This window comes from Gobio gobio, assembly GCF_949357685.1.
Source record: "Gobio gobio genome assembly, chromosome: 4".
Classification (NCBI taxonomy): domain Eukaryota; kingdom Metazoa; phylum Chordata; class Actinopteri; order Cypriniformes; family Gobionidae; genus Gobio; species Gobio gobio.
The window spans coordinates 50,912,759-50,934,549 of NC_137100.1; the positions used below are offsets into that span (position 1 = coordinate 50,912,759).

The 21,791-nt window shown below is 38.8% G+C and overlaps 1 protein-coding gene and 1 pseudogene across 4 annotated transcripts; one reads left to right on the plus strand and one right to left on the minus strand.

Moving 5' to 3' along the window:
* Nucleotides 1-1,680: 1,680 nt before the first annotated feature.
* Nucleotides 1,681-15,895, minus strand: LOC307124671 (NACHT, LRR and PYD domains-containing protein 3). Of its 3 annotated transcripts, XM_079814051.1 has the most exons (13): nt 15,702-15,895; nt 15,182-15,431; nt 14,486-14,632; nt 12,393-12,533; nt 8,025-9,992; nt 7,700-7,873; nt 7,208-7,378; nt 6,566-6,733; nt 6,192-6,365; nt 5,201-5,374; nt 4,889-5,062; nt 2,935-2,981; nt 1,681-2,840 (listed from the first exon to the last, which is right to left on the minus strand). In XM_079814051.1, the coding sequence occupies exons 2-13, from the start codon at nt 15,409-15,411 to the stop codon at nt 2,233-2,235; spliced, it is 4,176 nt and encodes a 1,391-aa protein (XP_079670177.1). In that variant the 5' UTR covers nt 15,412-15,431; nt 15,702-15,895; the 3' UTR covers nt 1,681-2,232. The 3 variants fall into 3 exon arrangements, with proteins under 3 accessions (XP_079670177.1, XP_079670176.1, XP_079670178.1); XM_079814050.1 differs by lacking the exon at nt 15,702-15,895 and having other exon boundaries at nt 15,182-15,489; XM_079814052.1 differs by lacking the exons at nt 12,393-12,533; nt 15,702-15,895 and having other exon boundaries at nt 15,182-15,487.
* A 2,245-nt stretch (nt 15,896-18,140) lies between these two features.
* Nucleotides 18,141-19,677, plus strand: LOC307125437 (GTPase IMAP family member 4-like; annotated as a pseudogene). Its single transcript has 2 exons — nt 18,141-18,225; nt 19,094-19,677. The product of its transcript is annotated as a GTPase IMAP family member 4-like (transcript).
* The last annotated feature ends 2,114 nt before the right edge of the window (nt 19,678-21,791 follow it).

The following is a 21,791-nucleotide window of genomic DNA, read 5'->3' on the forward strand; positions in this document are numbered from 1 at the left end:
CTCCTTTTCCTATGCAATAGACTATGTTAGTAGGCCTACATACATACATATTTCACCTCTAAAAGGTCATATTTGTGTGAAGATTTTTTTAAATATTTAAATTAAGGTAAAATTAAAGACTATTAGCTCAATAGTAATTTAGTTCGCACTAAATAACGTGAGAACAACTATTTGGCAGGGGCATGGAATACACAATTGCGTTGCCCCCCTCGTTAATACACAACATATTTTGTCAAACTACTGACTATTTCCAAACGTATTATTAGGTGTTTGATGTCACCATTACCTGTTAACATGTTTATTAGATTGCCATGGAGAACCGAGGCAGCCAGGAGTGTGGCATGCTGCTCTTTTTACTATGCACAGTATACATCTGCGACTCTTAAAAAGAAAGAAAAAACGGCTTTTACAGCTGCACAAAACATATGACGACTGACTGGCATGGGAAATCAAAACATTCAATCATAAATAAGATCTGGCTTCTGCAACGACGATACAAATTGAATTAATGTTTGAAGATGTTAAAACAGATATCATAGAACCACTATTATTGTTTCAAGAACATACAGATTTCCAAGATATGGCATTGAAAACTATATTAAATTCTTTCCTGGATACTGAAAATTGGTGAAGTTGAACAAATTACCATCATTATCAAAAAACTAATGTAGTTTTCTGGTTGCCTGGTCTGATGGAATTTGGCTAAACAACATAAAAGCAGATCCATCCTGCCTTGTATCAACGGTTCAGGCTGTTTCTGCTGGTGTAATGGTGTGGGGAATCTTTTCTTGGCACACTTTGGGCCCCTGATATCAAGTGAGCATCGTTTAAACACCATACATGAGTATTGTTGCTGACCATGTCTATACCTTTATTACTTCAGTGTACCTATCTACTGATGGCTAACAGGCCATGGTCACAAAGCTCAAACTGGTTTCTTGAACATGACAATGAGTTCACTATAATCAAATGGCCTCCACAGTCACCAGATCTCAATCAAATAGTGCTGAGCACCTTTGGAATGTGGTGGAACGGGAGATTCGCATCATGAATAGAACATCACGTGTTGTCATCTCAAAACTGTATTGTAATTACAAAAAGCCGCGAACACAGCATTACTTTAGTTTATATGGATCATATTCTCGATTAGCCAGACTTTTGACTTTTGGCATTCTGGCCAAGAACCAACAACTGTGGGCCTACCATCTGAGGTAGATCACATAGCCACTCCTGATAGTGAGAATTATTACATGATTCAGTGTTCAATGAGCAGGAAGAGCAGAATGATTGATTGATATGAACACATCATTTGTGATGTAACTTGCAAGCAGGGGTCCAAAACTATCAATGTAAAGTTCCTTAAAACCTAATCTTGAAAACAAAAACAGCATCTTCCACTAGTAATGCAAATATGCATTAAACAAAGTATTATAATCAAAGAGCCTAAAAAAACCTGCTCTAAATTTTGCATGAAACAGGTTCCTAGCAAAGCAATATTAAAAAAATACCAAAAGTTCTTTGCAGAAACATTATCAGATTTTAGTGCGCACTATTTTGATGTGATATTCCCACCGTTTCATTCCTAGTGTGTGAAGGACCATCTCAAAAGGAATAAAGATGTGGAACAGATTCCTCCAGTCAGTAAGTTGTAGAGATACACTACTGTACAAAAAGACAAATGCTTAATAATGTCGCTTTTTAATGTAAATGCCCAGTTATGTTTGGCTAATAAGAAATAATGTATATAAAAAATAATGACCTATTAAAAACAGACATATATGTAGGAAACAGAGTCTGATCTCTAATTGAAAGAGAAATTATCAGCTCCACAATCAAACACTACAACAGTTTCATTGTACATGTACATCTGAAATTAGAACAGACACAGTCACTTATAAATAAGTTAATGGTACATTTATTATGGCTTTTGTTATATTCAGACCATAAGAAAAAAGAAGACTGTTAAATCGAGAAAGATTATTACATTATGATGTGATAACTTCGGATTAACTTTTGTGTTGCTTATCCCTGAAAAATTGTGTTGTTTTGCCTCTGAGTTTGAATGACTTTTAAATATAAAGCTAAATATTTAATATAAAGACAAATCTCTTTAAAAGTACCATTAATTTCTTTCTGAAAAGTATTACAGAAAACAAATATAGAAAAAAATTATAGATTCTAAAAATGTTTTATGTTTGTTTGTTTTTATGTTCTGCTCTGCTGAAGTGTTTGTTACATTAAAACTGTATTTCTGTCATTCCCACAGTTGTTTGCATTCTGTCCTACAGGAGACGTCTCAATCTTACACAGAGACACTGAGGAGCCAGAATAAAGGCCAAACCCTGCGTAGAGAGGCTCTGGGAATGTGGAGTGGAATGTGTGTAAGTGTGTGACTCTGTTTGTGTCAGAGATGCTGTAGAAGGAGAGAGTGCCAGCTGGCCAGTCCAAATACACCCCTACCCTTTTAGAACGAGATGAGGATGACGGTGGACGCATTTTAGTCCTCTCATTATTGTGCCAGGCTGAGAAACTGGTGTCAGAGCAGATGAGCCTCCAGGACTTCTCATTGGATCCAAACTCAGAGTCATTACTCTCTCCTTTCCTCCTGATACCTTTATATGATGCTGAAACATAGACTCCGTTCTTTCCACTCCACTCAGCCTCCCAGTAACAGCGTCCAGACAGACTCTCTCTGCACAGAACCTGAGGATAGCACTCAAATCTGTCAGGATGATCTGGAAACGACTGCACCTCTTCTACATGCGTCACAGTTTTGCTCCCCTCAGACAGACACAAATGTGTGTATGCAGTGTTTGGGTCCAGTGTGAGCTCACAGCCATCTGTACTCAGTCCGGAATAGAGATTAGAGAAAGATCATAGACAACACAATAAATGTATAAAAAAAAAAAGTCTCACGTGTGTGTAAAAACCTACATCTTCGTAATCCAGCTGTAATCCTAAACTTGCCTTCATGTTCTATCCTGCAAAAAACAAAACAAATTTCTGCCAATTTATAACACAAAACTGTATTTTTTTATTTATTTTTTTAACTAGGGATGAGTACTGAAACCCAGTATTAAATGAGGCCCAGGCTAAATTATGAAGGGGCTAAATTACTGCAGTATCAATAAACTCAAACATTGCTGGTTCTGCTGCTGGTACGAGAGAAATTAAAAATAGAGAAATTGCTATATAGACGTTTTCTTGCAAATTTTATCTTTGCCAGCCATTTATATATGCAATAATATTAAACTATTTGTCTGATGCATTTTTGCTATTCGCAATCCAGAAGAGAGGGATCTCTCTCACGCGGAGCTGCATCATGCACAACATGCAGTTTCTACTGTTGCTAAATTGGAGGACATGTTTGATAATAAAAATAACTATTAAAAGCAAAATCCGCTCAAAAGACGCTGTTCCCAAAGCGGCTTTCTGTGTGTGCGCTCCGAAACGGACCGCAACTAGATAATCAAATTATAAGCCTACTTTAGGCTTTGTGTGCGTGTCTAAACGATTAAGTACACACAAAAATATGCCAAAATGACCGTCTTCGGCATGTCTTAAATGGGTGTGAATAGTAGGAAAATATGAGGTGTATTATTATGGTGCGTTCACACCGGACGAGAATGACGCGATTCGCGCGAGTGATTTACATGTTAAGTCAATGCAGAGAGGCGAATAGGCATTCTGCGGTGCGATTCGCGCGAATGACGCGAATTGAGCGTTTTGAACGTGTGATTCGCGCGAATCGCTCAAGTTGAAAAATCTGAACTTTGGCAGATATTAGCGTCGCGGAAACCAATCAGGAGCTTGCTCTAGTAGTGACAACAATGAGGAGAAATTCTGTATATTAATATCTGGTTCAGACAATATGATTATCAATGTGATAACATTAAATGACATGAAACACAACCCAGTCTCTTTTTGTTAAATACAAGTTTATGTTTGATCAATAATACTAAAGTATAAGTAAAAGGTATAATAAGCTATACATGAAAAAGCAAACAATTCAGTCAAACATTCAAAGTCAGTGCTTGTAGGCTACAACTGTAACGTAAAGTTATAGCCTAAAAATAAAAAAAGTAATGAAACTTCACTTTGCCCTCAGCCTAAACGATTTGCCAGGGAACAAATTATAGATCCATGAGACCAAAGATCGGCCGGTACATCTACACAAACCGAATTATAGCTCGTGACACCACAGAGACATCAGAGCCAGCGGCAGACGGCAGAAGGACTGGCCGAGGAAAGGCTACTCTCGCCGGGGTAAACAAGTGCGGAGCGCCGATGATCCCCTGGAGCTCACAACTCCGAAAACGCCAGATAAAATGTTCAAATAGGCACTCTTTTTATAAATAAACCACAGATTTGAGCTTTAAACAACTACATTATTGCCTGAAAAAGTCTTAAAACTACGTTTTGTCACACATGAACAGTAGATTTTAACAAAAAAGACGTGTAAACACAGCCCATGTCAGCCATTTCTCAACGAGATGAGCCGGCTGGCAGAAGCCCCTCCCATGACACAAATTCGCGTCTGTTGTGAAGTGAATGTCACGCGCGAATGAAGCGAATTTCACACGCGAATGAAGCGAGTAAACTCAAAATGTTCAAGCGTCCAACTTCGCGCGAATAGCGCAAATTATTTGCATCATTCACGTCCGGTGTGAACGCCACATTAGATCTGCATTCGGTCTTAAAGTGGCTCTAAATGCTGTAAGAAAAATAAACTTGATTCAGTGAATTCTCTAGGGTGCCAAAGACAACAGAAACGGTCACTGATTTAATTTGACTCAGTATCTAAAACAAATAATTAGTACACAGATATAACTAAATACACACACATAATTATTATGCATGACAAGAAAAGTCTTATTGTACAACATACTTGAGTATCTCCAATTTGTAGGTTGGATCATTCACTCTGTCCAAGATAACCTGACCACCTAATTCTCCTGGATAATTGCAGCTGAGGTCCAGTTCTCTCAGGTGTGAGGGGTTTGAAGTCAGAGCAGATGCCAAAACAGAACAGCCTTTCTCTGTGATAAAACAGCCAGACAGTCTACAAAGACACACATTTAAAGATGTTCAAGACATAAGAACTGACTGATATAATAAATAATACATTTTATATAATAGGATGTATGAAATCATATAGTGTAAACTTCCATCTATAGTCAAACGTAAGCTTGTGAAACACCTCAGTATCTCCAGTTTACAGTGTGAACTCTTTAGTCCATCTGAGAGCATCTCCACTCCTGAGTCCTGCAGGTCATTTTTGCTCAAGTTCAGCTCTCTCAAGGGGCAGTTTGCTGATTGTAAAACTGAGGCCACATGTGCACAGGACCGATCAGAGAGATTACAAATGGGCATTCTGTTCAAAACAACAACAAAAAACACCAACTGAAAATGCATAGCAGGTGAACTGTATACATGATGGTATACACAATGTGTATAATGTATACCAAGTGGCAACCTTCCAGTCTAAAACGGTCATATAAATGATAAGCTTGCATTTCATAAATGCCGTAACATTTACTAACACAGACTATATTGGAAGTATTTGTTTTAATTGTTGACATGTCCTCAAAAATATGTGTAGGAAATAGGCCTGTAATTACTCAAGAATAGACAGTGCAAGGAAACAATGAGGACCATGATGTCCACCACCTTTTTTAAGCTAACTTGGTCATGTCAAACTAGGTGGGCGTGGTTTCAGCAACCAGGCACCTCAGCTCTATCCACGTACCGCCTCTTTGCCCATTTTCATTATCCGGGAGCAACGCGCTGCCAAGATGGCGATGGTTGGCTCCGCCCACTTTGGGCTTCAAAAATGCTCTTCAGGTGACGTCACGGACACTACGTCCATTGTTTTAAACAGTCTATGGCAGGGAAAGGCAAGCTCGGTCCTGGAGGGCCTACAGAGTTTAGGTCCAACCCTGATAAAACTCACCTGCCTGTATCTTTCTAGTAATCCTGAAGACATTGATTATCTTGTTCAGGTGTGTTTGATTAGGGTTGGAGCAAAACTCTGAAGGAGAGCGGCCCTCCAGGACCAAAGTTGCCCATCCCTGCTTTTGAGCATGAAAGTCCTAAGCAAACATACTTTTGTGCATATACATACATTACAAAATATATTAATAGACAGTCATAGTACTAGCATATCAATGAAACTGATCTGAAACACAAACCTCAGTATCTCCAGTTTACAGTGTGGACTCTTCAGTCCAGCTGAGACTATCTCCACTCCTAAATCCTGCAGATCATTGTTACTCAGGTCCAGCTCCTTCAGAAGACCGTTTACTGATTGTAGAGTTGAAGAAATCCTTTCACAGGACTGGCCAGTGAGATTACAGCTGGCCAATCTAAAATAAACAAGCAATTAATAACATTATATCATGTTTCATATGAGGTAATAATATGTAACATCCTGATGATATTAACAACACAATCCATTACATTACAAAAATGTAAAAAAATCTGGTCAAAGATCAAAATCAAGCTTTAATGCATGTCTAAAACTGTCAGGATTAGAAGGCACACACTCAGACACTGCTTCACAAACCTTAGTTTTTCCAGTTTACAGCTATTCAGTCCAGCAGAGAGCCACTCCAGCCTTGAATCCTGCAGGTTGTTATTACTGAGGTTCAACTCTCTCAAGCAGGAGTCCATTGACTGAAGCACCGAGGCCAGAGTTTCACAGGACTGGTCAGTGAGTCTAGAGCCAGCCAAACTACAAAATAAAAGGATTTCTTACACCAATACCAGCCTTGGGAAACATGCTTACGTCTTTCTAAAACATTCAGTTCTTCAAACAGTGTTTGCATCATTTTTTACATAGTCATTGTTTTAGTCCAATGTCTATTCATGTTTCCCTTTAATGTTTCCAGTTTCCAGATTAAAGGCATTCATTTTATACTATCATAAAGTGAACAATACGATAATAATTTGTGTGCTTATATTATTTTACATTACATTTATTTAAAGTCTCATCAAATTTCACTTTCATCAAGTTACACTGCTTCAAAAATAATACATTAACAAGAATACTTTGGAATACTTTGTGTAACTTTTATTCAATACTACTAGCTTTTGATATTCACCTCATTTTTAGAGGATTAGACATAAAATCATCTGCAAATTTTTCTTTTCTATTTTCTTTTCTTTTCAGTCTCTAATCTAATATATAAAATTATATGTAACTGACCTCAATATCTCCAGTTTACAGTGTGGACTTTTCAATCCAGCAGCAAGCCGCTCCACTCCTGAATCCTGCAGGTCATTGTTACTGAGGTCTAGCTCTCTCAGGCAATTTGCTGATAGCAGAGCTGAAGCCACAGATTCACAGGACTGTATGGTGAGTTTACAGCATTTCAATCTATAAAGAAAAAAATATTACAAATATATTTTTGTGCTGAATATTACAATAAATCAATTGAAATGATCTCTAATATTTTTACATTTTGCTGATTCACTTTACATAAATGTACCACCACATACAATAATATAATTTTAAAGTATATTTAGTGGGGAACAGAAAATTAAAAAAATGCATAAAACCGGTTATATTTATTTTGGACAATCAACTGTTTCATTCCCAACATGATCTGTATACTTTCCTACAGCCTGTTTGCTTCACAATCTTTACAAATGATGATATTACTTCAGAATATGTGAGTGATAACAACCTGTTACTGACCTCAGTATCTCCAGTTTACAGTGTGAACTCTTGAGCCCAACAGAAATGAGCTTCACACCGGAGTCCTGCAGGTCATTGTTACTCATGTCCAACTCTCTCACAGGGGAGTTTGCTGGCTGTAGAGCCGATGCCACAATTTCACACGATTGTTCAGTGAGATTACAGCCTGCCAATCTGAAATGAAAGAAGATAATGCAGGAACTATTACAGATAACAACACGTGGCTGTATAGTTCTTTGGAGATCAATAATTCTTGATATAGGCCTTCTTCAAATCAATGTTGGTTTATGGGTTTTTTTATCTTCTCAATCTCATCAAAACTCACAATGCTTTTCGGCAGTTCCTCACAGCTGGCACCAGTCTCCTTTGAGCTTCTACAGACTTTGTGTTGTATTTCTTGAGGTTTAGCTCTTCCAGCACATCCTCTGCCATCAGAAGCATGTTAGCCAATGCTGAACAGTGGGTAGAAGTTAGATATTTTGTTCCTTTTCCTTCAGCTTTAAGGAAAGCCTGAATGTATTCAAGAATAGAAGTATCCTTCATTTCAATCAAGCAGTGTGAGAGATTAATCCATCTTTCTGGCCAAACATTCTGCTTTTGACTTTGTTTGAGGTTTTTTATCACTTTCTTCATGCTTTCAGGGTTGTCCTCGATGTGTGTGAGCAGACCTTGGAGAAGTCTCTGATTTGACTCCAATGAGATGCCGTGAAGAAATCGAAGGAAAAGATCCAGATGTCCGTTGTCACTTTTCAGTGCCTCATCTACTGCACCCTTCAGAAACACATCAAGTGAAACTTCATTGGACTGTGGTTTGAACTTTCCTCTCCCTTTCTTCTTCTGGAACATTTTCAGAACATCACTGTTCTTGTTTAAATAGTTGGCAAACACAAAAAGCGCTGCAAAAAACTCTTGAAAGCTCAGATGAACAAAGCAGTAGACCTTCCTTGAATAGATCACAGATTCCTCCTTAAAGATCTCAGTGCAGATCCCAGAAAACACCAAGGCCTCGTTGACATCTATGCCGCACTCTTTCAGGTCCTCATCATAAAACAGGACATCGCCATTCATCAGAGCTTTGAAAGCCAGTTCAGCAAGTTTCAAAATCACATCTCTTTCCGACTGCAGTAGCAACTCTGGATCTTTCCCGTTTCTCTCATCTCTCTCACCATACTTCTGCCTCTTCATATCGGTCTGAATTATCAGAAAATGTATGTACATTTCAGTTAGTGTTTTGGGGATTTCTGCACTGTGTTCTTGGTTCAGGATGGTCTGAAGCACAGTGGCCGAGATCCAGCAGAAGACCGGTATGTGACACATGATGTGGAGGCTTCTTGCTGTTCTTATGTGTGAGATGATTGTGCTGGCTTGATGTTGATCGCTGATCCTCTTCTTGAAATATTCCTCTTTCTGAAAGTCATTGAATCCCTGTACTTCAGTCACACGGCTGATGTAATGAGAGGGGATCTGACTGGCTGCTGCCGGTCTGGATGTGATCCAGATGAGAGCAGAAGGCAGCAGATCTCCTTTAATGAGATTTGACATCAACTTGCTCATTGATGATGTTGTAGATGCATCAGAAACTTTCGCACAGTGTAAAAATGTCAATGTAATTCTACTTTCATCCAGACCATCAAAGATGAATAAGACTTTACACAAATCAAATATTTTTGTATCAAACCCAGACAGTTCTGGGTGGAAGTCAAGCAGAAGTCTGTGAAGGCTGTACTGGTCATCTTTAAACAAGTTGAGTTCCCGAAATGGAAGAACAAAGAGAAAATCAATATCCTGATTAGCTTTGCCCTCAGCCCAATCTAGAATGAACTTTTGCACAGAGACTGTTTTTCCAATTCCAGCAATGCCTTTGGTAAGAACGGTCTTTACATTTTCTTTTTTGTACTTTCTCTTGTAACTTGGATCAGATATGGGCTGGAAAATGTCATTGCAGTTGATTGGAGTACCTTGTAAGCGTTCAGTCTTGGCTTTCTCTATTTGTACAACCTCATGTTCTTCATTCACCCCTTCCGTCTCTCCCTCTATTATATAAAGCTGTGTGTAAATCTTGTTCAGGAGGGTTTTGGTCTCTCGTATATTGATTCCTTCACACAAGCTCTCATACTTGTTCTTCATGCTGATTTTGTGACTATTTTTGATACGCTGTAGGATGCCATCTACTGGTTGGTAAGAATTCAGCTGCTCTTCAGCAGGACTGGACACTCTCATGAGTGGGTGTGTATTGGAACAAATTTCAGATCCTTTTCTGCACTGATCTTGAGCCACCTGTTTCTTTTTCCCACTGCAGAAACAAAGACAAAAGAGATACAAAAACATTTTTGTAGAAGACTGAAATCAATTAAAATATTAATGACGTCATTTGTAGGACTTCCTATTGAGTAAATATTAGGCTATATTGAACACTCTGAGACAGCTTTATCTTCGATAACTCAATTTAGCTATTAAAGGAACACCCCTAGAGTTAAACAGTTGAGTTTTACCGTTATAGAATCCATTCAGCCGATCTCCGGGTCTGGTGGTTGCACATCTCGCTCAAAAAATTACCAAAGAGTTTCAATATTTTTCCTATTTAAAACTTGACTCTTCTATAATTACATTGTGTACTAAGACTGACAGAAAATTAAAAGTTGCGATTTTTCTAGGTCGATATGGCTAGGAACTATACTCTCATTCCTGCGTAATAATCAAGGAACTTTGCTGCTGTACCATGGGTGCAGCAGGCTCAATTACAATGGGGAGAACAAGTATTTGATACACTGACAATTTTGCAGGTTTTGCTACTTACAAAGCATGGAGAAGTCTGTAATTTGTATCATAGGTACACTTCAAATGTGAGAGAAAAATCCAGAAAATCACATTGTATGATTTTTACATAATTAATTAGCATTCTATTGCATGACATAAGTATTTGATCACCTACCAACCAGAAAGAATTCTGGCTCTCACAAACCTGTTAGTTTTTATTTAAGAAGCCCTCCTGTTCTCCACTCATTACCTGTATTAACTTCACCTGTTTGAACTCCTTACCTGTATAAAAGACACCTGTCCACACACTCAATCAAACAGACTCCAACCTCTCCACAATGGCCAAGACCAGAGAGCTGTGTAAGGACATCAGGGATAAATTGTAGACCTGCACAAGGCTGGGATGGGCTACAGGACAATAGGCAAGCAGCTTGGTGAGAAAGCAACAACTGTTGGCTCAATTAGAAGAAGTTCAAGATGACGGTCAATCTCCCTCAGTCTGGGGCACCACGCAAGATTTCACCTCGTGGGGCATCAATGATCATGAGGAAGGTGAGGGATCAGCCTAGAACTACACGGCAGGACCATTAGTAACACACTACGCCGTCATGGATTAAAATCCTGCAGCGCACGCAAGGTCCCCCTGCTCAAGCCAGCGCATATCCAGGCCCGTCTGAAGTTTGCCAATGACCATCTGGATGATCCAGAGGAGGAATGGGAGAAGGTCATGTGGTCTGATGAGACAAAAATAGAGCTTTTTGGTCTGAACTCCACTCGCAGTGTTTGGAGGAAGAAGGATGAGTACAACCCCAAGAACACCATCCCAACCGTGAAGCATGGAGGTGGAAACATCATTCTTTGGGGATGCTTTTCTGCAAAGGGGACAGGACGACTGCACTGTATTGAGGGGAGGATGGATGGGGCCATGTATCGCGAGATCTTGGCCAACAACCTCCTTCCCTCAGTAAGAGCATTGAAGATGGGTCGTGGCTGGGTCTTCCAGCATGACAACGACCCAAAACACACAGCCAGGGCAACTAAGGAGTGGCTCTGTAAGAAGCATCTCAAGGTCCTGGAGTGGCCTAGCCAGTCTCCAGACCTGAACCCAATTGAAAATCTTAGGAGGGAGCTGAAAGTCCGTATTGCCCAGCGACAGCCCCAAAACCTGAAGGATCTGGAGAAGGCCTGTATGGAGGAGTGGGCCAAAATCCCTGCTGCAGTGTGTGCAAACCTGGTCAAGAACTACAGGAAACGTATAATGATCTCTGTAATTGCATACAAAGGTTTCTGTACCAAATATTAAGTTTGATGCTTGAAGCTTTTTTGATGTATCAAATACTTATGTCATGCAATAAAATGCAAATTAATTACTTAAAAATATAAAAATTAGATTTTCTGGATTTTTGATTTTTAGATTCTGTCACTCACAGTTGAAGTGTACCTATGATAACAATTACAGACTTCTACATGCTTTGTAAGTAGGAAAACTTGCAAAATCGGCAGTGTATCAAATACTTGTTCTCCCCACTGTATATTACACAGCGCTTAAAAAATAGGCTAATTTCCGTCAACATAACCAACATGACAACCTGCTTGCACAAGGAGCGTGCCTTGTAACCATGGAGAAATTTGTGATAGACGATTCAGAAGATATTTACTTTGGTGCAGATCCTGAGCCGTATCTATTTGAACTGGAATACCCGCAACTACACAAACTTAGTGCCGGTCACGTTGGAAGTTACCTAGCTGGGGAATATTTTCAGGCGCTGCGTAATATCATTGCGGCCAAGAAAATCGCAACTTTTCATTTTCCGTCGGTCTTAGTATACAATGTAACTACAGACGAGTCAAGTTTTAAGTAGGAAAAAAATCGAAAATCTTTGGTCATTTTTTGGAGCGCGTAATTATATGAGAGTTAATGAACGTGTAAAAGCACCTGTGTTTGAAGTGTTCTGCTTTATCACTGAATTTAGGAGGCTCAGCCATGGATCTGTCACTCTTCAAAGACACATAACTTGGAGATGCTTCTTTCTGGAACTGGTTGTGAACAGCACAGTCCTCCATTTTCTCTGAAAGACTGAAAATACTGAAATTAGTTCAAATATAGAGGCATCATTTAAGCATAATATATACCTTACAAAATGCTGTTCAAAGTAGTTTAAATGCAGTTTTAGATGTATGTCACACTGCAGGACAGTATCTATCAACTGAGTCGTTTAAACCTAATGCCGAGTTCAGACTGCACGATTTTCAAACTCGTCGGATCACTGCTCTTTTCACACTGCATGACTATCTGGGCCAGCATTCAGTTGCTGCTTTGTTCACACTGCACGAATCGGCGACAGGGGATTTCACATTGCATGACTGTACAAGATAAAGAATAGCTCGGTCCCGTCCACAAACTACGTTTCACAACAAAACATACGCGAGAAGTGAGAAGGAAACAAAGCGAGATCACACAAGCGTCAGACTGGAGTTCTCGCGCGAGACTGGAATTGTTATTAAAAATATAGACTGCAGTGCAGAAACTTGCGATCCAAATTGTCTGTGCGCTGATTAGGGCTGTGCAATATATCGAAATTATCAAAATATCGCAAATGTAAATATCGCAATATGCATATCGCAAGGGCACGCAATATCTGAATGATTTTAATAGGCTACTTCAACATTGTGAAAAGTGTACGTTTTAGGTTGATGCATATAGCAGAGAATAGACTGGGCAAATGACTGTTACTTATGTGATTTGCTTGACGTTAAAAAGAGTTGTTAAATGCAATAACTTGCAAAAAACAACTCCTTGCAGTCTCGCGCTGTCTGCTGTCTGACACACACACGGAAATGTGCGCACAAGCCATTCTTGTTACACATGCGAACTGTCAAATACACACACAGTTACCGTATGTCAAAATGGCTGTCTTGATGAGTATTCATGTAAACACAGTCAGTTATGCTTTAAGTGAAAGATATCAGTAGGGGAAAGAAATAGATTTTGCACACTTAAAGCAATATCGTATCGCATATCGAATATCGCATTATTTAACAAGGATATCGCATATTGCATTTTTCTTCAATATCGCACAGCCCTAGCGCTGATTTGTAACAAAAAGGAGAAAAATAAAAAAAGATCATGGTGGAGGAAATGGTTGGGGAGACATAGGGAGCAATGATTGTGTTCTGCAAAGAGAGTTTGAGGTAAATAAATAATTTTGCAATGTGCTTTGTTTCTGTTTGATATAATTGTAGATATATCTATTAAAATACTGATATTATGGTCTATAACTCCTCCCCGAACCTCCCACTGCCCAGTATCTTGTTCTCTCATTTGCTGTAGGTCATCGCAGATGTATTTTTCAGTCAGGACACATTTCACACAGCAGGATTTTGAAACGCTGACAGGTCCAGATATTTAGCATGCCAAATATCTCACGGCCGTCGGCGACTCATCGACGATTCTCTCTGATCGCGTCTTTGATCATTCACACTGCATGATTGTCACTCACGTGCATGAGCACCGATTTGACTATAATTTCGGGCATTTGTCGGCGGAAATATTACGAAATCTGTAATAAGACATAATATGCACCACCAACTGTCAGAGAGTAAATTTACATATTCATTCAGTCATTCTGTTTTTTTGTTTAATGCAAACTAACTTAAGCATAATTTCAATATTTTTTTGCTTTAAATCTTGCAATTATACAATCTAATTCAAATGAAAAACAACTGCTCATGCTACATGTAGCATCTATGTTTGGATTGTGATTAAAATGTAGTGTTTGCTTCTAAATTCAAATGGCTATAGATATTTTTGTTTGTTTAAGGCCAGTTTGCCTGTTATAGAGTAAATAAACAACAAATGAATTTGCTTAAAGAAAAAAAAAATCGTCAACCATGATCGGAATTGGGCAATTTGCTCCAATTCCGCCATGAAAAATCATGATCGGTGCATCACTAATGGAAATCATGAAGGATAAAGAGTAAGTGTGTCACAAAAATATGTGTATATTCATTAGGACTGTATGAACTCACCTGGCCTGCAAGTGTCCTACTTTATCACTGAATTTAGGAGGTTCAGCCATGGATCTGTCACTCTTTAAAGACACATTGCTTGGTAGAGAAGATGCTGCTCCCTGAAACTGGTAGTGAACAGCACAATCCTCCTTTTTCTCTGAAAGACTGAAAATACTCAAATTAATTAAAAAAGTAAATCCTGTTTATATACACTATATTGCCAAAAGTTTTCAGGGACATCTGCCTTTACATGCACATGAACTTTAATGACCTGAACTCAATGATCTGGAGGGGTGTCCAAATACTTTTGGCAATATAGTAGTAGTGTATATAAAATGGAAACTATTGATGATATTATTATTATTGATATCATTAATATTACACATTGTATTATTCACATAGTTATAAATTAATATTATTACACATAGCATTCGTCATCAAGAAATTCCAGATTTACTTATATTTTTAAATATTTATTATGAAAGAACAGCACCTGCCTAATCCCAGACTAAAATGCAGTTTGAGCGGTTTTAACTAAAAGCAACTTGCACTAATATATCTTAAAATATGTCACTGCCATTGTTTTGTCTGTATGTAAACATCAGTAAAGTTTTTTTTTCTCTAGGGCACATATATAAATGCTAAATGGCCAGTCTGTGAAACCAGACCATGATAACTTTTTATTTTTAGAAGTGCATATTCAGATGGACTTACTTGGGTTGAAAGTGTTCCACTTCATCACTGAATTTAGGAGGCTCAGCCATGGATCTGTCACTCTTCGCAGACACATAGCTTAGAACTGGAGACGCTGCTCTCTGTAACGGAAGATGAACATCTCTCTCTTCTCTTCTCTCATCATACAATTCCATTTTAAAGGCAGCACTCCCTTCCTCTTTCTCCAGATAAACACTCTGCTTTGACGGAATGGATCCTTCTTCCTCCATAATAAGCAACGAGTGTCAAACTGTGAAAACACAAAGTACGTAAATAAAGCACAGTTGAACGCCACTAAATATCTCCACAGAGCAGTTCAGAATAAAAGTCCCCTTATAGCGGTTAATGGTAGGCTAATCATATGAATACGGTACTTCGAGTATATATCTTTGTACAGTTTTTATCACACTAAATTACACAATAGGCTACATATGTTTACTGGAAACTATGGACCACTAAAATAATATGACAGGCCATACAAAAAATATATAGAGACGCGGTCTCCGGTTCAAAGTCTTACCTTAAAGTGAAAAAGTATTAAATTCTGTTAATAATTATACCTTTAACCTTTCATTCGAGTTTTGTGGAGTGTCGGATTACAAACACATTAACAAGTAGCCTAGCCTATCGTAGGTCTACAAATGTTATAGAAGCAGAACCTATCGTGTGTGTGTGTGTGTGTGTGTGTGTGTGTGTGTGTGTGTGTGTGTGTGTGAAGACATTTTGTAGTGTTTGAATCTATTTACCGCTAACTTGACACTTTCGGTTTGACACAGTCCGTGGCTTTATACTTACACTAGAGCCCTCTAAAGGCTACAACATGTCATGACATTGCATTTGCATTGCAAACTCCAAAACAGAAACTAACAGTAGAAAGGAGAAAGGGGGAGAAGAGAGTGACACAGGCATGAGATGGAGAAGATGAGGCAGATGTATGAAGGAGAGAGGATGAAGATGGAGAGGAACCTCATGAAGATCATCCTGCCTGAACTTTAGAGAAACCTTCTAATTTCAAAGTTAAATAGTTTAGATAGATGGAGGAGAAGAACAAAGTGCTGGAGTGACTGACAAAGAAAGTGAAGAATCTCACTAGCAATTTACTGGAACAGGTTTATAAGCACACTGTGAGGAGCTCGTCTGCCTCACAGAGAAAGGACATTGTAGCTAGAAATGATTTTGTGATCGTTCGTAAAGTAGCCTACATTCTATATGCATTCATGTAATCTGGACATAATGTTACATTGTCATATGACAACAGAGATGTTGCTTCATGCCATTTATAGTTTTTTTTAAATTGCTTTTTGCACTTTTCACAAGCAAGTGGTACATTTTCAAAACTCCTTAATATTACACCAGATCATCAAAAGTGTACTTTTTTCAAACATTTCAGCATATTTTCAATCGTACTACAACACACAAAATCACAAAATATCCTTTCTTATATGGATAACCAAACGTAAATATTTTTTTACATTATAAGTGATTTATCTTCGATGATAACATCATATGCAATGAAAATGACATTGTGGTGGGAAATGTTGACTTTCGGGGGGGGGGGGCACTTATATCTATAGCCTATATTATACTATATTGTTAGTAGAGAAATGATATGCAAACTGACAGAGGAAAGTGTTTTATGAGGGGCCAGAAGTGAAATCAAAAGCTTTTTAGCACCTGTCATAAACAATTTTAGACAGAAACAAGAAATCTAGTGTATACAGCGTCGAAAAATATGGAAATATTTAATTTACCTATTGCCTCTTCCTCCAGGAGTGTGAGGAGGAGTCTTGAGCTGCATCAGTTGGGTCATTTCATATAAAGATGACCAGCATCACACAAATAGCCAACAAAGCACTGTTAGAGAGAGACAGAAATCAAAATACCAGATGTTATTGTTCAGTGATAAAATAAAAACAGTTCTGCTCCCATTCACTCGGAGAATATGGTGTCTGTCTAAACATGTACCATCAAATGGAGACTGTGATTTTTCTATCAAAACTATTTGGGAGGAAAGCATAAAACAAATTTGTCCAGTAGGACTTTGGATTGAGGAGGATATGGCAAGGACAAACCTGTTAAAGCTTCGTTTGGCTACTGCGTCTATTGCTAATGAGCTCAGTGACCAAGGGTGCAATGGTGCAAGGGTGGAGCTTCAGTAAGTGATATTGAAACGCAGGTGACTGTGAATTTCCTTTAAAAGAAGAGGCCTGGCATTTTTGTATATATTTCTTTAGAATCAGCATATTAGGCTAATATGAAGAATAAGAAAGGATATGATTTAGAGTAATCTAAAAAAAACATTATGAGATTGTATCCTTCAATACTGAACCTAATTTCAGTCACATTAGTAGAATGAAAATTCACCGCTTTTTTTGGATATTTAGATAAACTTAGCACCAGTTACAAATATGATTAAGTTCTATTGTCTAATATGTGGGAATTAATTTTATACGTAAGAATTATGTGCAATTACATTGGTTATGTGTTTATTTTGCAGGTTTAATTACAATTTCAGCAGGTTGTGGTCCCATTTCATTAAACTACAGAGATGTTACCGGACTGAGAGTCAGTGAAAAAAAAGGTAAGAAACACATTATCAGCTGCCGTCCCTACTGCTGAACTCATCTAGATTATGTTTCAGCATGTGTGTAAAAGTGTAATCAAACACTTCATGTGATGAGTTTTAAGTCTGAGATCATTCTGCTTTCCTACTATTCTCTTTGTGTAGAGAGAAACATGGCAACTGCAAGTAACAGAAACAACATTAAGTTGTTTTTAAATTAATGTAGTTTGTGATTGTAAAAATGAATCAATACCATGTAATCTGTCCCCTGAAATCAGCGCTGTTGGCATGGAGATCAGATGGTTTAAGTAGACAGTGTGTGTAGAAGAGAGAAATGTTAGAAAATATGAGCTATGAGGGCAGAGTGAGTGTTTACTGATGAGCTGGAGAGAGGAAATGTGTCTCAGTGTCTCAGATGTTGGAGATTACCTGTGTCAGGTCATCAGTATGGACAGAACAGAAGAGATAACAGTAAGAATTGGTGAGTTACAGTAGGGGTGAGTAATTTAACATCAACTCAGTGTGTCATCATAAAACTGATGTTTAAAAAAAGGGAAAAACTTGTTTTAAAAGGTAACAACATTCAGACTTTGAATGGACAAACTTTGCTTTTCTAGTTAAATTTTTTTTTGAAAAAATATATTTAAAAAAATTAGTTTAATATTATAACAACTATTTATTTGAATTTAAACAAAAATGTAATTAATCCATCTTTTTTAAAATATAGTCCATCCACTATTGTTGATGCAGTCAGTTCTTTAAAGAACAGAAAACAAAAATGTTCTGTGTTTTAAGTTATAAAAAAACAACAATCTGGACTTAATTTATAAAGTAAATTAGTCATTTAACTGCCTTTCTTTGTCGTTTATCTTGGTTCATTTGAATTTTTACATATAATAAATTTTTTATATTTCATGTTGTATACAATAACATTAATATATGAACAAGCATGAATTAAAAATGTATTACAATAACAGTATTAGAAACATTTACACTGTTAGAAAGAACTCTTTTTCATTAGTTATACCTAACTTTAGCTCCGTGCAAAATGTAACAAAATATTTATGTCACAAGATCACCAAAGAATCTTTGCTTTTTCACTCGACTCATGAATGGCGAAAAAAACTTCAGCTCAAACAAGAACTCAACAGCAATGACATTATTCATCAAAGCCGTGAGTAACATATCAGCCACGTGAATGTTATTTATAGATCAGAAATTTTAGACCAGAATCTCTGCAAAATCTACTAAATATTCTATTCTGTTTTCTGGTGAGTGAAGAAATGTCCAGTCTAGCGTTGGTATCAGAACTCAGGCTGGTTCTGTTGGGGATGTCTGGATCTGAGAAGAATTCAGGAGGAAACATAATCCTGGTCGAAGAGGAGAGGATTCAGGGGCATCTACAGTGAGCCAGCAAAGTGTGAGCAGACAGGGGGAGGTGGATGGGAGGAAGGTGACTGTGGTGGAAACTCCTGACTGGTTCTGCTCATGGATTCTATCTGAAGGTGCTAAAACGGGATGTGAGATGCTGTGTCCGTCTCTCTGCTCCAGGACCCCACACCTTCCTCCTATCCAGTGAAAGAGTCTGGTGGAGAGGAGAGAGGGATGCTGGACAAAATGGAGTAGATCTTTGGAGAAAGATGTTGGAGGAACACTATGATCCTTTTCACTGTTACTGATGAAGAACAAGAGAAAAACATTGCAACGTTTTTCCAATCAGTGCATCAAGACATTCAGAAGCTTGTAGAGAAATATGGGAACAGGTTTCACTGTCTCAACATTAAATAGAATGGATATGACTCCCAGGTCTTACAGCTGCTGGAGAAGATTGAGAAGATGGTGGAGGGAAACAGAGAGATTCTACAGCAGTGAGTTCTACCTGGAGACTGAATCTCAGATCCAAGATGTGGAGAGAAAGAGAGAGAGAGATTAAGAAAAAACCAGATTAACAGCACAAACTCTGGCTGTATTTCTGTCATAAAAGTTTAGTTCAAACTTGAGCTAATTAGCTAATACTAAATCTGGTACAAAAACATGGAAAGCACACACTAAACTACTGTAGCCCTAAAAGACAAATTTCTCTTTCAGTGGAAGAGTCTTGATACAGATAATGCATTACTTCTTTTAAGGCAAGGACTGAGCAACGGACAAAAATACAGTTTGATGGCTACAATGCTTTTTTTAAGGAATCTTTGCACACAAGCTTTTAAGCTAGTAACAAATAACTGCAATTGCAGTCTGTTTCACACATAAAGCTATCACGTGACACCAGAAAACTTGGGATATAGCACACAAGTCATATTGACTACTTTTATGATTCTTTTATGGTATATTTTTTAGATCTTGACAGTCCGAGCCCTTATTCACTTGTATTACAGAAAAGAGTGGTCAGGATATTCATCATAAATTCACATTTTGTGTTGCACAGAAGATAGTCATACAGTTTTAGAATAACATGAGGGTGAGTAAATTATGACAAAATGTGCAGGAGTGACTTCAATTGAATTGTTTTAAGATTGTGGGTTGATGGCCACAAGGTGGCTCCAAATATTTGTTGCTTGCTGCCACTCTGGCTCATTTGATCAATGTGATATTAGCAGCAGTTAAAGGGAATTTTACCTATCTGTCAGTCACTTCAACGTGGTGTTGAGAACTGACACTTGGGAGAACCAAACATCTCTGATAGTTCAGAAAACGTAAATGAGAATTGGCAAGTGGAATTAGCATGCGCCATCCCCCCCGGACATTCGGGTATAAAAAGAGATGGCATGCATCCACGTATTCAGATTTGTTCTTCTGAGCTGAGCAGATTATGTAAATTTTTTAGCCATTCACCTCAAAAAGAAAGAGAAGAATCTGGTTGTTGGATATACGGTGTATCATAGCAGTCTCTTCCACAGCAGGCACGGATAAGTGTAGAGAGTTTCCCTGGATGCTTCAACGTAAAAGAGCAGTTTCCTCTCTAAAAAAAGAGCAAAGCACAGACGGAGAGTGTCTTTTAAAAGATGCCTTTCCACCTGTGTGCTTCTGGTTGGGGTCGATATCTATCATCCTTGGAGGGCCACGATCTTTGCCTTGTGTGTTTTTTCAAGCTTTCGTGGATGGCTCATGTGCACACTGCGAGAGCATTATCATGGCAAGATTGCGGTCACAACTCTCTTTTCTGGTTAGAGAAGGAGTCCCCTCAGCCATGCACAATGGCCAAGCAATGCACAAGGCAGTGACGGCTTGCACTGAGAGTGATATGAGGGCAACACAGGAGTGTTTCAGCCGAGTCAATCTCCATGGGCCTCCCGTTCTCGGATGAGTTAGGTGGCTTGTCTCACAGTGAGCTTAATTTCTCATTCGGGGCTCTGAATGAGGATGAGCTGTTGATAGCACTATCGGAGTAGAGAAGACTCGGCTGGACTCTCACCCTCGGGTGTCGTGGCCCAGTCTGAGTATGACGCACAGTTGACGACCATGCTTGCACAGTTGGATGATTGGTATCTGAGGTCAGAGCATGACTCACTGCCGCAGCCTACCCCAGTGCCTTTCTTCCTGGAAATAGATAAGGAGCTTTTACTGCCCGGTCCTGCTTCACAAGCCCTTCCACCCTCACTACCCTCAACGATGGGGCGTCCAGGGGGGACAAGGAGGTTCCCCATGAGGCGCATGCGATTGCGATGCATTTATGCCCGCAAAATGCCGCCACCTGGTGGAATCGCCCACGGCCTGTAAGTTCACTTATAGACAAGGGTAGATCTGAGCTGGCATTAACAGGAACTGCACTTTGTAATCCGCTCTGCAATGGCACCAGGACACCGAGGTCATACTGGTCATCTGCTCATCACCCAGAGGGACCACCTGCAGGCGCATTCCCTGGGTCACATAGTCTGCAGTCTGGACATGATTGACCTGAGCTCCACACCTTTTCATGTCCGGCCGCAGCACACACAAAACCCCACAAAGGTCAGCGTAGCACATTCAAAGGACGCAAAGCTTCACCCGTCACTGGCCGGTTCCAGTCAAGGTTCATGGGATGAGGTTCCAGTACACCCACAGCAA